The sequence below is a fragment of the Tauraco erythrolophus genome, chromosome 26 (genome assembly GCF_009769465.1).
Source record: "Tauraco erythrolophus isolate bTauEry1 chromosome 26, bTauEry1.pri, whole genome shotgun sequence".
NCBI lineage: Eukaryota > Metazoa > Chordata > Aves > Musophagiformes > Musophagidae > Tauraco > Tauraco erythrolophus.
This window is the reverse complement of record NC_141490.1, coordinates 7,603,768-7,620,547: the sequence shown is the minus strand read 5'-3', so window position 1 is coordinate 7,620,547 and position 16,780 is coordinate 7,603,768. Positions and strand designations below refer to the sequence as shown.

Sequence of the window (16,780 nt, the reverse complement as noted above, 5' to 3'; positions counted from 1 at the left end):
TCCCCCAATGTTCCTTGTCCCTCCCCAGCATCCTCGTCCATCCCAACCATCCGTGTCCCCAGGGTCCTCACCCACTCTGAGCATCCTCCTCATCCCTCCCCAGCGTCCTCATCCCTGGTGATTCTGCTTGATCTCCCCATGCATCCTTGTCCCTCTCAATTGTCCTTGTCCTCGGGGTCCGTGTCCTTCCGTAAGCATCCTCCTTGTCCCTCCCCAAGCACCCTCATTCCTCTCAGATGTCCTCATCCCTCCCGACCATCCTTGTCCCCAGGGTCCTCATTCCTCCTGAGTATCCTTGTCCCTCCCAGGTGTCCTCATCCCTCCCAACCGTCCTTGTCCCCAGACTCCTTATCCCCCCTGAGCATCCTCCTCGTTCCTCCTCTCATGACTGTCCTTGACCTCCCCAAGTATCTTCATCCTTCTTTGAGGATCCCCGTCCCTCCCAATTGTCCTTGTCCCTGGGGTTTTCATCCTTCCCTGAGCATCCTCCTCATCCCTTCTGAACATCTTTGTCCCTCCCAGGTGTCCTCATCCCTCCCAACTGTCCGTGTTCCCAAGGTCCTCATCCCTCCCCAGCAACCTCATCCCTCCCAGGTGTCCTCATCCCTCCCATCTGTCCATATCCCCAGGGTCCTCATCCCTTCCCAGCGCCCTTGGCCCTCCCAAGCACCCTTGTCCACCCTGTCTGTCCTTGTCCCACCCTGAGCACCCTCACCCCCCACCTCGCGCTGCCGCCCACCTTCTGCCGGCTCCGTGCAGCCCTATTTCCATTATTATATCCAAAATATCCAAAATTAAAGGTCATCCCCACTCCGCATCCCCGTTCCCGTGTCCCCAACCCTGCCAACCACCTCGCCCTCCTCTTCATCGCTTCTCCTGCGACGGGCAGGGAAACGGGGCACCGGGGCGGCGGCGCTGGCCGGTCCCTTCGCCGCGGTCCCCCGGCGTCCGGCTGCGCCCCGAGCCGTGGCCGCGGGAGCTGGTGGAACCGCGGGACGAGACGCTGCCCGTGGTGGAGCAGCTGCCGGACACTTGCCCGCGGGACAGGCAGGAGGGTTTGCCGAAGGGGACGACCTCGTCTGCACCGGAGGGGACAAAAATTGGGGTTCAGCAGGTGACACCCCCCCCACCACCACCGACCCCTTCGGCACGCGGTTGGCGGCTCCGACTCACCGCCGCGCGGCGGGCGATGGGTGACCTTGCGCTCGGCCCCGCTCGGCTCCCGCTCCGGCGAGGGGCCGGGGGTCACGCCCGGTGGTGGCAGCGGCGGTGGCGGCAAGTCTGCGGTGGAGAAGGAGGAGCGGGCTGAGACCCCCCCCCAGACCCTCCCAGACCCTCCCAGTTTAGTCCCCCCACTCACCTCCTGCCTGCTTTTCCCGGCGGTAGCGGCTGCATTTGGGCTTCGGGCGATTTTTTGGGGACTCCCCACGGGTTTTCCCTGGGGGCGATGGCAACGTCAGCCCCCCCGGCCACCAAGACTCACCCACCCACCCAAAATGGCCTCCCAGGGCTCACCTGTGCCAGGGGGGCGGCAGGCACGGGGTGGGTGGTCCTCACTGGCATCTGGACTCGGAGGGGTGCTGGGTGCCCGTGGTGGGGTGCCAGCACCGTGAGGGGGTCTCCTGGCAAAAATGGGGGGGGAGGGAGGCGGATGAAGCCGGGTGGGGGGGTTCGTGGCCACCACGGTGCTGGCACGACCCCCCCTGCTGTGCCAGAGCCAGTGGGGGAAGCTACATTGTGGTGGTACAGCTGGTGATGGCATGGGTGAGCTGAAACGGCACAGCTGGATGGCAGGGCCACAGCTGGATCCCAGCTGCGTGGCAGGGTCATGCTGGCACAGCTGGGGCACAGCTGGATAGGCACCGCTCGGCGGGGTTGCCAGTGCGTGGCTGGGTTGCAGGCACACAGCTGGATCCTGGCACAACTGGATCGCCAGCACAGCTGGATTGCAAGCGCACAGCTGGGTCGTGGAAGCGCAGCTGGATCCAGCACAGCTAGATTACATCGGCACAGCTGGCCCCCGATGCCACGGCTGCATTGCAGTGGCGTGCCAGGGTTGCGATGGCACAGCTGGATTGCGATGGCACCGCTGGGTCGTGGCAGAGCCGGGCCGTGACAGCACAGCTGGATGGCAACGTCCCAGCCTGCTCCTGACGGCACAGCCGCATCACGACAGCACAGCTGGATTGTCACACCACAGCCAGCTGCCAGCATCACGGATGGATCGTGATGGCATGGCCAGGGCACGACCTGACTGCAGGGATGGATGGTGACAACATGGACCAATCGTGAAGGGACATCTGGACCGTGGTGGGACAACCAGACCACAATGGGACAACCAGATGCTGATGGCAAGGCTGGATCGTGACAACATGGCTGAATCATGATGGGCGATCTGGACCATGGCGAGACATCTAAACCATGGTAGGACATCAAGACCCCAATAGGACATCTAGACCCTGATGGGACACCCAGACCCCAATGGCATGGCAGGGCTGGATCATGACAACATGGCCGGATTGTGATGGGACATCCAGAGCTTAATGGGACATCCGGACCCTAACAGCATGGCCGGACCATGATGGCACAGCAGGGCCAGATGGTGACAACATGGCTGGATTGTGATGGGACCTTGATGGGATATCTGTATCCCAATGGCATGACTGGACTGCAATGGCATGACAGGGCTGGATCATGACAACATGGCTGTGTTAGGACATCAGCATCATGATGGGACTTCCAGATCCCAATGGAACATCCAGATCCCAATGACGCAGCCAGACCATGACAGCACAGCAGGGCTGGTTGCTGACAACATGGCTGCACTGTGATGGGACATCTGAACCCTGGTTGAATACTCAGACGCCAATAGGACATCCAGATCCTGATGGGACATCCAGACACCAGAGGGACATCTGGACCCCAATGACACAGCCAGACCATGATGGCATGGCAGGGCCAGATGGTGACGACATGGCTGGATCCCGATGGGACTCATGGACCATGGTGGGACATCCAGACGCAAATAGGACATCCAGACCCCAGTGGGATATCTGGACCCTGATGGAACATCCAAGAGCCCGATGGGACATCCAGATCTAAGTGGCCTGGCTGGATCGCGATGCCATGGCAGAGCTGTGTCATGACAACATGGCTGGATTGTGATGGGACATCTGAAGGCCAATGGCACAGCCAGGCCACAATGGCATGGCAGAGCCAGATGGTGCCAACATGGCTGGATTGCGATAGGACTCCTGAACCGTGGTGGGACATCCAGACCCGAATGGGACATCTGGACCATGATGGGACATCCAATCCCGATGGCATGGCTGGACCACAATGGCACATCCGGATCCCAATAGGACATCCAGACCCAAATGGGGCATCTGGACCCTGACAGGACATCCAGACCCCAACGGCATGGCCAGACCAAGCGAGGTCCGTCTCCTACCGGGGCAGGCGGGGAATATCGAAGTCACGGAGACGGGGGATGTCCTCGGCGGCACGGGGCGACGGCGTCAGCGTGGCGGTGGACCGGCAGCCGGAGGAGGAAGCAGGTGAGGATGCAGCGGTGGCACAGGGGACATCCTCACCGGGGTACCACTCCTCCATCCCCAACCTGCTGGGTGCGGGCCACAGGGTGGACGCTGAGGCCAACATACCCCAGACCCCACCCCAGCCCCTCACACTCACCCTCCGGCTGCCTCTTCATCCTCCTCTTCCTCCTCCACCTCCTGGGCGCACCGGCTGAGCTCGCTGGCCGAGGGTGGCGGCGGCAGCAGGTCCGTCCAGCTCACCGCCGGCGGTTTCACCGCTTGCCCCAATTTCTTCCCTTTGGCCCCTGTGGTGAGGAAGGGCGCCGGGGAGGGGGCTGCAGGGAGGGGACCGCACCGTGTGTCCCCCCAACCCGTCCCACCACCCTACCGTGCTCGGCGCGGCCGCGAGGTGCCCGAGGCGCCGGGACGTCCAACGGTTGGGGACCCCCTGCGGCGTAGGGGGTCCCGTGCTGCGAGAAGGGCCGGGGGAAGGTGCGGAGCTCCTCGCCCCCCGCCTCGATGGTGCTGTAAACCGGCCCCTCGCCAGCCCCTGCCACGAACTGCTCCGTCTGGGCGATGTAACGGGTGATGCCAGCGTCTGCGGTAGATAACCGGCACCCTCAGCGTCCGCCGTGACCCACCTCCCCGATCCGAGCCGCCCGTCCCCACGCCGTCCCCCCTCACCGTTGTAGTATCTCTCGGGGGTCCCCAAGCAGCCGGTGGCACCGGCTGTGCCGCCGCCACGCCACGCGTCTGCCAGCCACGGGTAAGCACCGCCGGCGGCCGCCCTGCAAGGAGATGGGGTGAAGGGACGGTGGTGACCGGCGGCGGGGTGTCCCAGGGAGCGCGGGGGGACACCGGGGGGTTACCTGGGGCTGCTGCGTGCCGGAGCCGGGAAGGCGACTGCGGAAAGAGTTTGGGGTGAGGGCGGCGAGGGGCCGCGCCGGGTCCCCGTGGCACCTATAGGCTTACCGGTGGGCGTATAGGCGAAGGATGCTGTAAAGAGAGAGGCAGTGGGTTTTCGGGGAGGCGATGGGTGCCGGGGCGGTGGGTGGGGTGGGGGGTCCCGGGGGTAGCACCCCACCGTACCGGCGAAGTGGCTCAGCTCTTTCTTCCTCCGACGGCGGCCATAGAGCCAAGCGGCGAAGGCGGCGAGGATGACCCAGCAAGCGCCACCGACGCCAGCGATGAAGGCCGGTTGCCTGGCCACCGCGGCCAAACGCTCGGCCACGCTGCTCCCCCCCGCCGACCCCGCATCCCGCTCTGCCGGTGGGGCTGCGAGCGACACGGGGACAGCGAGTTGCCGGGGAGTCGTCCCAGCACCGGCGTGACCCCCCTGCCCACCCTGGCGCGGCGGCGGTGACAAGGGACTCACCGACGTGGATGGGCACCGGGGCGCTGCGGGCGCCCACGCCAGCGCCGGTGGCGGCGGCGACTTCAGCGTGGTAAGGGACGCCGGGGACCAGTCCCCGCAGCACCGTCGCCAGCACCGTCCCCTCCACGCTCTGGTTGATGTGGAAGCGGCTCTCGTTGCCCAAGCACCAGATCTGGAGTGGGGAGGGGGGACACGGTGGGGACACAGTGTCGTGGGGGACACGGGGGACCCGCCACCCTGCCGCCGCCCTTACGCGGTAATCGCGGATGACGCCGTTCTGCTCGGCCGGCGGCGGCGGCTGCCACGAGATGCGGACGCTGGTGCCGTTACCGGCCACGCTGACGGCTCGCGGCGGGGCGCTGGGGGCTACCAGGGCAAGGGAGGGGGGAACAGCCCACGTGGCGTGTCACCTTTGGGGCATCCCCGCGGACCCCCGCCGCCCCCTCCGGCCCCACGCTCACCCGCCTCCGGGGTGCGCAGGGCGCGCACGGCGCTGTCGGGGCCGCGGAGGTGACGGAAGTAGGGTCTGACCTTGACCTCGTAGTCCTGGCCGCGGCGCAGCTCGGTGAGCAGGACACCCCGCTCCGCTGGCGCCCCGACTGCCCGCGCCTCCTCCCAACGCCCGCCGTGCCGCCGGTACAGCACCCGGTAGCCCTGGAGGAAGGGTGCCTGGCGCTCCACCTGGGGACCCAAGGGGAGGGTGGGATGGGTGGGGGGATGCTTGGCACCAGGAGGACTGTACCAGCTGCGTGGCACCATGCGGCACTCACGGTCCAGGAGAGGCGGATGGTGCCCGGTGGCACCACCACGGGCTCCTGTAGGTGCACGGCCATTCGTGCCAGCTCCCGCTGTGCCTGCTCAAGGTCCAGCCCTTGCTGTGTGGGGCTGGTGTCTGCCGAGAAAACGGGAGGGTGGTGGGTCCACGGGCACCTTTATCGGTGTCGTTAGGCAGGGATGCACCCAAGAGTGATGGGTCCTTGGGCAACTCCACTGGTGTCGCCAAGTGGGGATACACCCAATGGTGGATTGAATGGAGATGCACCCAAGGGTGGTGGGTGCATGTGCACCTCCATCAGCATCATTGAGTGGAGATGCACCCAAAGGTGATGGGTGCACAGGCACCTCCACTGGCATCACCAAGCAGTGATGCACCCCATGGTGGTGGCACCGTGGGCACCTCCATCCATGTCATTGGGCTGGGATGCATCCAAGGTTGGTGGGTTCATGGGCACCTCCATTGGCATCATTGGGCGGGGATGCACCCAAAGGTCTTGGGTGCACAGGCACCTCCACTGGCATCACCAAGCAGGGATGCACCCAAGGGTGGTGGGTTCATGGGCACCTCCACTGGCATCACCAACTGAGAGTGCACCCAAGGGTGGTGGGTGCATGGGAACCTCCATGAGCATGACCAAGCAGTGGTGCACCCAAGCATGATGAATTCAAGGGCATCTCTATTGGCATCACCAAGTGGGGATGCACCCAAGGGCGGTGGGTGCATGGGAACCTCCATTGGTGTCACCGAGGAGGCACGCACCCAAGGGTGACGGGTCAATGGGCACCTCCGCTGGTGTCACCACCAGGTCTCACCTTGGGTGCGCACGGGCTCCGAGACGCCACTGGGTTCGCTGAGCCCGTAGGCATTGACCGCCCTCACCAAGAAGAGGTAGACGGTGTCGGGGACAAGGCCGCTCACTGTGTGGGTCTCACCCGCCACGTCGGTTGCCACCGTCTCCCATGGGCCACCCATCGCCTGGCTGCTGGGGGACAGCGGTAATCCGTGGCGGGGTGGCACTGGGCCACCGTGCCACCTCTGCACCCAGAGAGGACACTTGTGTGATACCTGAAAGCCTCCACGATGTAGGAGGTGACATCAGTGGCACCGCTGTCCTCGTTGCCTCTCCAGCTCAGGGTGACGCTGCTTCTGGTGACGTTGGTGACCACGGGGGTGGAGGGTGGCCCAGGGAGGACGCCGGGCACGGGGGATGGCAGGGAGAGGTTGGATCCATCATCTGCAGGGAGATGCGCAGAGATGTGGGGTGCCACAGCATCCCCGGTGTAGTGATGTCCCCACGACCCACCTTGCACCTCCAGGGAGCCACCCCAGCGTGTCTCGCCCGCCGAGCTGGTGGCCACGCACTCGTAGTGCCCGGAGTCGATCACCTGCGAGGGGAAGAGCTCCTGCCCCATCACCCTGAGTACCCGGCACCTCGGCACCCGCACCCTGAGCACCCACCACCTCTTCCAGTCATCACCCTGGGCACCCACCAACACTTGCACCCATCACTTGTTGTATCCACCAGCCTGGGCACCCATTACCCTTTACGCCCACCACCCTGAGCACCCACCACCCTTTACACCCATCACCCTGAGCACCCACCATCCATTGCCCCCACCACCCCTTTCACCCGTCACTCTTTGCACCCGCCACTCTGAGCACTCACAACTGTGAGCACTCAGCACCTCTTGCACCCACCCACCTGAGAACCCACAACTGTGAGCACCCATCCCCTTTGCCCCCACCACCCACCACACCCACCTGAGCACCCACCACCCTTTGCACCCACCACTCTGAGTACTTATCACCCATGGCACCCACCACCATGAGCACCCACCTCTCTGAGCACTGCCCGCCCATTACACCCACCACCCTGAGCTCCCACCACCCATTGCACCCACAGCCGTGAGCACCCACCCGCCTGAGCACCCATCACGGTGAGCACCCACCACTTTGAGCACCCACCACCATGAGCACCCATCACCCATTGCACCCACCCACCTGAGCACCCATCTCCCTCTACACCCACCATCCCTTGTACCCACCACACTGAGCACCCACTACCCCTTGCACCCACCACCCATTACACCCACCACCATGAGCGCCCACCTCCCTTTACACCCACCCACCTGAGCATCCACCTTCTGAGCACCCCCCACCCATTGCCCCCACCACCCCTTGCACACACCACCCTGAGCACCCACCACCCCTTGCCCCCACCTCCCTGAGCCCCTCCCACCCCACATTGTCACCCATGGGTGCCCCAGGGGATAGGCACCCTGAGCCCCAGCCGCGGGCCGGCTCACCCGGAGCCCGGTGATCCGTAGGGTGCCGTTCTCCAGCAGACTGGCGAGGGGGTGGGCACCCACCAGCACCCTCCCGTCCTTCAGCCACCCGATACTGACCGGGGGGTCACCGTCCCCCACCCAGCACGGCAACCACGCCGTGGCCCCCACCGGCAACACCGTGCGGTTAGCGGGACCCCGACGGATCACCGGTGGCGGGTGCTGCGCCGGTGCTACGGTGAAGGAAGGGAAAAATCCGGCGCTGGCACCCCAGTAAGAGCCGGGTGCTGGCACTGGGTGCCACTGGTGCACCAAAGGTGCCCATTCTCTGCCACTGCCGGACTCACCCTCTGCCACGTCCAAGCGTGCCCTGGCCAGGGCGCTGCCGGCCACGCTGACCGCCTGGCACACGTAGGAGCCGGCGTCGGCCGGGCGGGCGTCGGAGATGGTGATGGTGCCCGTGGGACTGACGGAAAAGCGGTGGGTGGGGTGCGGGGGCTGGCTGGGGAACAGCAGCGTCTGGGGGGGGGTAGGGGTGAGTAGGGGGGTGGGAGGGGGGGACAGGGATGGGGATGGGATGGGGAGGGGGACAGGAACAGAGTAGGGACAGGGATAAAAATGGGGACAGGGATAGGGATGGGGGACAAGAATGGGGGCGGGGTGGGACAGGGATGGGAATGGGGATGGAGATGAGGAGAGGGACAGGGACAGAAATGGGGACAAGGATGAAGAAAGGGTTGGAGTCAAGAATGGGGATGGGCCAGGGATGGGAATGGGGACAAGGATAGGGATTGAGACAGAGATAGCGATGGATGGAGACAAGGATGGGGACAGGGATGAGGACAGGGATGGGATGGGGATGGGGACTGGGACAGGGACAAGAATGGGGATGGGGACAGGGATCAGGACAGGGATAGGGATGGGGACAGGGACAAGAATGAGGTGGGAATGGGGACAAGGATGGGATGGGGAAAGGGATCAGGATTGGGGTAGAGATGGACACAGAGACAGAGACAAGGACAGGGATGGGGACAGAAATGGGGCAGGGAGAGGGGTGCACCTGGCTGCCCTCCTTCTGCCAAAAGACGGCGGGCGGTGGGTTGCCCTCGCTCCGGCACTGGAAGGTCACGCTCTGGCCGGCGGTGACAGTCTGATCGCGGGGGCCGGTGACGAGCCGGGGGGGCACTGCCACGGCACCAGGAGACAAACGGAGCTTATTCCGCCACTTTGCCGCCACCTTTGGGTGCTCCCTGAGGGGCACCCAGCCTCCCCCCCACCCGTTTACCGTGCACGGTGAGGGTGCCCGACGCCTCCGCCCTGCCCACGCTGCTGTCGGCCACGCACGTGTAGGTGCCCTCGTCCTCCGGCCGCAGGCGGCTGATCCGCAGGGTGTTGTCGGGGAGCACCTGCCACCTGCGAGGGAGGGGGGGGCCCACCAGGCCGCCGTGCCGGCAGGGTGCCGGGGTGCCACAGGGGGATACTTGACACTGGAGGGAAACTTGGGAATACTCAACACCGGGGGGATACTCAACACGGTGGGGCTACTCAATGCCATGGGGATACTTGATGCCATAGGGATACTTTGGGATGCTCAGCACCATGGGGGTAGTTCACACCGCGGGGATACTCGACGTTGTGGGGATACTCGATGCCAAGGGAGTATTTGATGCCATGGTGATACTCGATGCCATGGGGATACTTCACAACGTGGGGATACTCGATGCTGTGGGGATACTTGGGGATACTCAGCACCATGGGGATACTTGGGGATACTCAATGTCATGGGGATACTCGATGCCGAGGGAGTATTTGATGCCGTGGTGATACTTGGCACCATGGGGGTACTTGACGCCACAGGGATACTTCACATCATGGGGATACTCAGTGTCGTGCGGTTACTCAACAGCACAGGGATACTTGTTGCCACAGGGATACTCAACACCATGGGAATACTCGACGCCGTAGGGATACTTCACACCATGGGGATACCCAAGGGTGCTCAACACCATGGGGATACTTGGTGCCATGGGGATACTCAATGTCATGGGGACACCCAACACCGTGGGGATACTGAATGCCACGGGGATACTTGATACCTTGAGGATACTTGGGGACACTCAGCATCATGGGATACTTCACTCCGTGGGGATACTTCACGCCATGGGGGTGTTTGATGCCACAGGGATACTCAACGCCATGGGGTTACTTGACGCGTGGAGGACGCGGGATGCTCCAACGCATGCAGTGATGCCACCTGGCTCCACCACAGATGCCCAACCCATAACACCGGCACCCACCGCACCGGCCCCGGCACCCACCGCTTACCTCCCTGGTGGCATCTCGCCCTCCTCCTTGCGCCAGCGAGCCGCCGGCCGCGGGTCTCCCACCACCTCACACGGAAACTCCGCCGTCCCCTCCACCAGCACCGCCTGGTTGAGGGGCCTCTTGCTGAACGCCGGGCGCTCTGCCGGGGCGACAGGGAGGTGACCCTCAGTCCTGCTAGGATGGCACCCCGACACCCCAAAACCCGCCATTCCCGTCCCCCACGTACCGAAAACCGCCAGCTCAGCCGGCTCGCTGTCCCTCTCGCCCACCACGTTGGCGGCCACACAGACGTAGACGCCGGCGTCGCTCTTGCGCGTGCTGGTCACCATCAGCTTCCCACCGCGGATCTGCTCGACCGGAGTGGGGGGCTCAGACCCCCCCAAACCTCGGGGGGGGGGTATTTTTTTGGGGGGGGACACCCCCCCGCCCCGCATCCCTCACCGTCAGACGCTCGTCGTCGCCGTTGAGCCGAGCGCCGTCCTTCTTCCAGGTGACGGTGGGCTCGGGGTGCCCGCGGGGGGGGACGCACTCCAGGACGGCGGGTTCACCCACCGCCACCGCCACGGCGCCGGGGGGCTGCCGGAAATCGTCCCGCAGCACTGGCGGGGGGGGGGGGGGGGGGGTGACATCGGCCCTGCCTCAGTTTCCCCAGGAGCCGGAGCTGGGGGTGGCACCAGAGCCAGTGGGTCCACTTTTCCTTTAGTTTCATTTACTTTAACATTTTTTTTACATATTTTCTTTTATTTTCACTTATTTTCATTTAGTTTCATTTTTTATTCTCACTTATTTTCCTTATTTTCACTTATTTTCCTTTATTTTCACTTATTTTCCTTTATTTTCACTTACTTTCACTTTATTTCAGTGAATTTTCACTATTTTAACCTAATTTTATCTATTTTCACTCACTTTCACTGATTTTCATTTCTTTTCACTTACTTCCACTTTCACTTATTTTAATTTCTTTCTACTTACTTTCACTTTCACTTATTTTTATTAATTTTCACTTTCACTTACTTTCACGTAATTTTGTTTTCACTTGTTTGCATTTCTTTTCACTTTCACTTACTTTCACTTTCTCTTATTTTCACTTATTTTCATTTTTATTGAATTTTCACTATTTTAACTTAATTTTATCTGTTTTCACTTACTTTCACTTCTTTTCACTTATTTTATTTTCTCTTACTTTCACTGATTTTGTTTTCATTTTCAGTTACTTTCACTTATGTTCACTTACTTTCACTTATTTTCATTTAACTTTTATTTACACTTATTTACACTTACACTTATTTACACTTCTTTTCACTTATTTTCACTCATGTCCATTTATTTTCACTTTCTCTCTTTCACTTATTTTCACTTATTTCCACTTAATTTTATCTATTTTCACTTGTTTTCCTTTCTTTTCACTTACTTTCACTTAATTTCACTTAATTGTCACTCTTTTAATCTAGTTTTAACTATTTTCATATATTTTCACTTACTTTCACTGATTTTCATTTTCACTTTCACTTATTTCCACTTTTTTTCTTATTTTCACTTATTTTCACTTATTTCCGCTTAATTTTATCTATTTTCACTTGTTTTCCTTTATTTTCACTTACTTTCACTTAATTTCATTTAATTGCCACTATTTTAATCTAATTTTATCTATTTTCATTTATTTTCACTTATTTCCACTTAATTTTATCTATTTTCACTTGTTTTCATTTCTTTTCACTTCCTTTCACTTATTTCCCCTCATTTCCACCCCTCTTCACCAGGCAGCACCCAGCCAGAGCCTTTCACAGCCCCTCCCCCCGCCCCCCAACCCTGCCCCCAGCACCCCCCTCCCCCCAGGGGTCTCACCGGCCACCCCCAGGGACGCGTTGCGGCTGGTGGCCTCCCCCAGGTAGTTCCTGGCCACGCAGACGTAGACCCCCTCGTCGGGCTTGCCCCGCCGGCCGTGGAGGACGCGGAGGAAGAAGAGGGCCCCCCCCGGGAGGAGGGCGCGGTGGGAGCGGGGGTCCTCGCGGTCCGTCTCCACGCGCTCCCCGTCCCTGTACCACTCGACGGCGGGCGGCGGGCGCCCCTCGGCCTTGCAGCTCAGGGTGGCCGGCTCGCCCTTGGACACCAGCAGGTCGGCGGGGTGCTCCACGATGCGGGGCGGCGCGTCCGCCAGCTCGGGGCGCGACCCTGCGGCAACAAGAATTGGGGGGGACGGGGGTTGGACCCCATTGTTCCACCCCTCGGGGAACGAGCAACCTCCGGCCTGGATCCACGGCCGGCTTTGCTGCAGGAGGAGGAGGTGAGACGAAGTGTGGCCAGGTCTCAGCCTGGTGTATCCTTCCTCCCCCCAGCCAGGAGGTGCCACGACCAGGAGGTGACATGCAATGTGGTCAAGTCTCAGCCCACTGTATCTCCATGCACCCATCCAGGAGGTGAGATGATCAGGAGGTGAGACGAAGTGTGGCCAGGTCTCAGCCTGGTGTATCCTTCCTCCCCCCAGCCAGGAGGTGACATGAAAAGCGGCCAAGTCTCAGCCCACTGTATCCACCCAATCCCACCCACCCAAGAGGTGCCATGACCAGGACACGACATGAAGTGTGGCCAGATCTCAGCCTGGTATATCCTTCCTCCCCGCACTGAGGAGGTGCCACGACCAGGAGGCGACATGCTACGTGGCCAAGTCTCAGCCCACTGTATCTCCATGCACCCACCCAGGAGGTGAGATGATCAGGAGGTGAGATGAAGTGTGGCCAGGTCTCAGCCCACTGCATCCTCCACCCACCCACCAGGAGGTACCATGACCAGGAGATGACACAAAATGTGGTCAGGACTCAGCCCAGTGTATCAACTCCCCTTACTCCACCCATCCAGGAGGTACCATGACCAGGAGATGACATGAAGTGTGGCCAGGTCTCAGCCCACTGCATCCCCCCACCCACACACAGCGTGGGTGCTGGCAGGGTGGCAGCAGGACCGGGAGGGTGTCGGACCTCAGACACACACGGGGGGACGAGGGAGCTCTGCCCCCAGTAACGCCCCTTTTCCACCCAGTTTCCAACCGGCCGTTCCTGGGGAAACGGGGTTGGGGCGAAATTCCCCCAAAAGGGGATTTTTTTCCCCATCAGCTGCAGGTGGTGATTTTCTGTAGCGGAGCCGGTGCCTCCGGATTGCAGAAAAAAAAAAACGAATTTTAAGTGAAAAAAAAAAAACAACACGATATTGGGCGTGTCGGGCGGTTCCCAAGGTCCGGCCGCGGGAATTAACGAACGCGCATTAACGCTGCGTTAATTAGCGCTCATTAACGCCGCGGTTCGCGCTGCGCTCACCGACCGTCGCTGCTGCCGCACGGACCGGCCGCGCGCGCGCGCGCGGACGCGCATTTGCACGCGCATGCGCGCACTCACGTATGCGCGTGCATTGGCACGCACACGCATGCACACGCATGCACACACATGCACACACATGCACACGCACATTCACGCACACGCATGCACGCCGTTCCACGCACGCCCATGCATGCACACGTATGCACATTCACGCACACGCATGCACACGCATGCACGCCGTTCCACGCACGCCCATGCGTGCACACGTATGCACGTTCACGCACACGCATGCACACACACGGATGCACACGCACATTCGTTCGCACGCAGATGCACACACACGCTCACATGCACTCACACGCGTGCACTCGTGTGCACATGCACACGCATTCCCACGCACACACGCGCATTCACACGCGTGCACAACACACTTGCATACGCACGCACACGCGCTCACGCACACGCATGCACACACACCCCCCTCCACCCACGCACACCACCCACGCGTGTCCCCCCGTTTGCACACACACACACGAGTGCACACACATGCACACGCACATTCATGCACACGCAGATGCACACACACGTTCACACGCACTCACACGCATGCACTCGCGTGCACATGCACGCACATGCACACGCATTCCCACGCACACACGCGCATTCACACGCATGCACAACACTTGCATACGCACGCACACGCACCACCACCCACGCGTGTCCCCCCGTTTGCACACACACACGCGTGCACACGCGCTCCCGCTCCAACTCCCGAGCATCGGGGGGCCGGGGGGGACGGCTGCGATTTGGGGCACCCTGGGCGGGTGGGACGCGTTGCCATGGAAACGGGATGCGGCTGCCATGGGGACGGGGCGGGGGGGGATGCTGCGGGGTCCCCGGTACCCGGCGGGCGGCGGCGGGGTGGGGTGGGCGCGGCGGGGGCCGGGGGGGCGCAGCTGGGCCCGGGGCTAATTGGTACTGGCGGGGAGTGAGGCCGGGCCCCCTCCTGCGCCGGGGGGGGAGCACGGGGGTTCGGGGACACGGGGACAGTTTGGGGGCACCGGGGTCCCCCCTGGTCTGGGGACACGGGACTGGTTTGGGGACACGGGGCTGGTTTGGGGACACCGGGGTCCCCCCTGGTCTGGGGACACGGGACTGGTTTGGGGACACGGGACTGGTTTGGGGACACAGTGTCCCTCCTGGTTTGGGGACACAGGGCTGGTTTGGGGACATGGGGCTGATTTGGGGACATGGGGCTGATTTGGGGACACCGGGACAGTTGGGGGACACCAGGGTCCCTCCTGGTTTTGGGACACAGGGCTGTTTTGGGGACACGGGGCTGGTTTGGGGACACGGGATCAGTCCCATCTCAGAGTCTGGGGTTCGGTGTGGGGTCACGGGGCCGGTCTGGGGACACTGGGGCTGGTTTGGGGACACGGAGTCTCTCCCAGTTCAGAGTCAAGGGGTCGATGCGGGGACACAGAGATGATTTGGGGACACAGGGTCGCTCCCTGTTCGAGATCTGGGGACACACCAGGGTGTGTCCCTGGGGACAAACCGGGCTGATTTGGGGACACCGGGCTGGTCCCGGTTTGGAGTCACGGGGACTGTCTGGGGACAGGGGATCCCTCGCGGTTCACGGTCCGGGGACACGGAGCCGGTCCCAGAGTGGGGGCACGGGGCTGGTTCGGGGACCCGGAGTCGGTGCCGGTGGGGTCCCAGCTCGGGGCTGGGGGGTGTGGCAGGTTATTTCCAGCATCACCGCTGGACCAGGACCGGGGACACCGGGACACAGGGACAGTGGGACACAGGGACAGCGGGATACGGGGACAGCGGGACCCGGGGACAAGGGGACACTGGGATACGGGGACAGCAGGACACCGGGACCCCGCGACACAGGGACAGCGGGACCCTGGGACACTGGGACACCGGGACAGAAGGATAATGGGACACGGGGACACCAGGACCCGGGGCCACGTACCGTTGCCGGGGGTGAGAGCGGGGAGGTGGAGGGCTGTGCCGGTGCCGTTGATGCCGAGGAGGAGTTGGGAGGAGTTGGAGCCTTCGGCCCCCAGCGAGTCGGCGAACAGGTTCATCTGCAGCAGCGTCTTCAGCAGGTACCGCAGCATCCTGGCCCGGCCCGGCCAGGCTCGGCTTGGCACGGTCCGACCCGGCACGGCTGAGCTCGGCTCGGCTCTGAACCACCCGGCTCGGCTCAGAACGGTCCGACACAGCTCAGCCCAGTTCGACCCAGCTCAACTCAGCCCAGCCCAGCCCCGCTCGGCTCGGCTCGGCTCGGCTCAGCCCAGTCCGGCTCAGCACGGTCCGACCCAGCTCAGCCCCACTCGGCTCGGCTCAGCCCAGTCCGGCTCAGCACGGTCCAGCACAGCTCAGCCCAGTCCGACCCAGCTCAGCCCAGTCCGGCTCAGCACAGCTCAGCCCGGTCCGACCCAGCTCAGCCCAGCCCCGCTCGGCTCGGCTCAGCCCAGTCTGGCTCAGCACGGTCCAGCCCAGCTCAGCCCAGTCCGACCCAGCTCAGCCCCGCTCAGCCCAGCCCGGCCCAGCCCGCGGCACCGCCCCCCGGGTCCAGCGGGGGCGCGGCCAGCGCCGTGCGGGTGGGAGGGGGAGATCGGGGTGTCCCTGCACCCCCCGCCTTTGGGGAAGGGAGGGGTCTCGTGGAGCGGGGGCTCCATGGGAGCGGAGGGGATTGGGGTGATCTTTTTTTGGGGGGGGGAGGCAGAGGAAAAGGGGGGGTCGTGCGTTGGAGGGAGGGGGAGGAAGAGGGGCAGCAGTTGTCCGAGCTCGTCCCAAAAAAACGCGTCCTCCCCCCGGGGACACCCACCCCTCAGTGAACCCCAAAAGGCAGCTTCACCCCCCCCCACCCCTCGGGGGTGCAGCCTTACACCCGCGTACCCCAAGAGCGGAGTGCGCTGGCAGGGGTGGGCTCCGCTTTTGGGGGGTGCTGGGACCCCCAGCGGCCTCGATCTTGGGGGGGGGGCAAGTGGGAGCGTCTGCTCCGGCGCGAGATGCCTCTTGGATTCCTAATTAGCAATTAGGTGCTTAATTAATGCGCTGGGGCTGATGTGTGAAGCAATGCACCTCCTCCCCCCGTGATGGGGGGGGTCGTTGGGGGGGGTCGTTATGGGGGGCTCATTACTGGGGGTAGGTCG

At 62.6% G+C, this 16,780-nt stretch overlaps 1 protein-coding gene across 1 annotated transcript; it reads right to left on the bottom strand.

Moving 5' to 3' along the window:
• Positions 1–864: 864 nt before the first annotated feature.
• Positions 865–15,739, bottom strand: ROBO3 (roundabout guidance receptor 3). Its single transcript, XM_086626794.1, is given in 26 exon segments — positions 865–1,079; positions 1,174–1,281; positions 1,361–1,438; positions 1,516–1,622; positions 3,452–3,619; positions 3,694–3,832; positions 3,835–4,134; positions 4,221–4,324; positions 4,406–4,532; positions 4,626–4,811; positions 4,912–5,083; positions 5,165–5,277; positions 5,373–5,592; positions 5,682–5,803; positions 6,502–6,668; positions 6,755–6,923; positions 6,993–7,074; positions 7,996–8,207; positions 8,322–8,493; positions 9,035–9,159; positions 9,260–9,387; positions 10,300–10,438; positions 10,526–10,646; positions 10,741–10,898; positions 12,145–12,471; positions 15,592–15,739. Coding segments are annotated over 26 exon segments (4,107 nt in total).
• Positions 15,740–16,780: the final 1,041 nt, after the last annotated feature.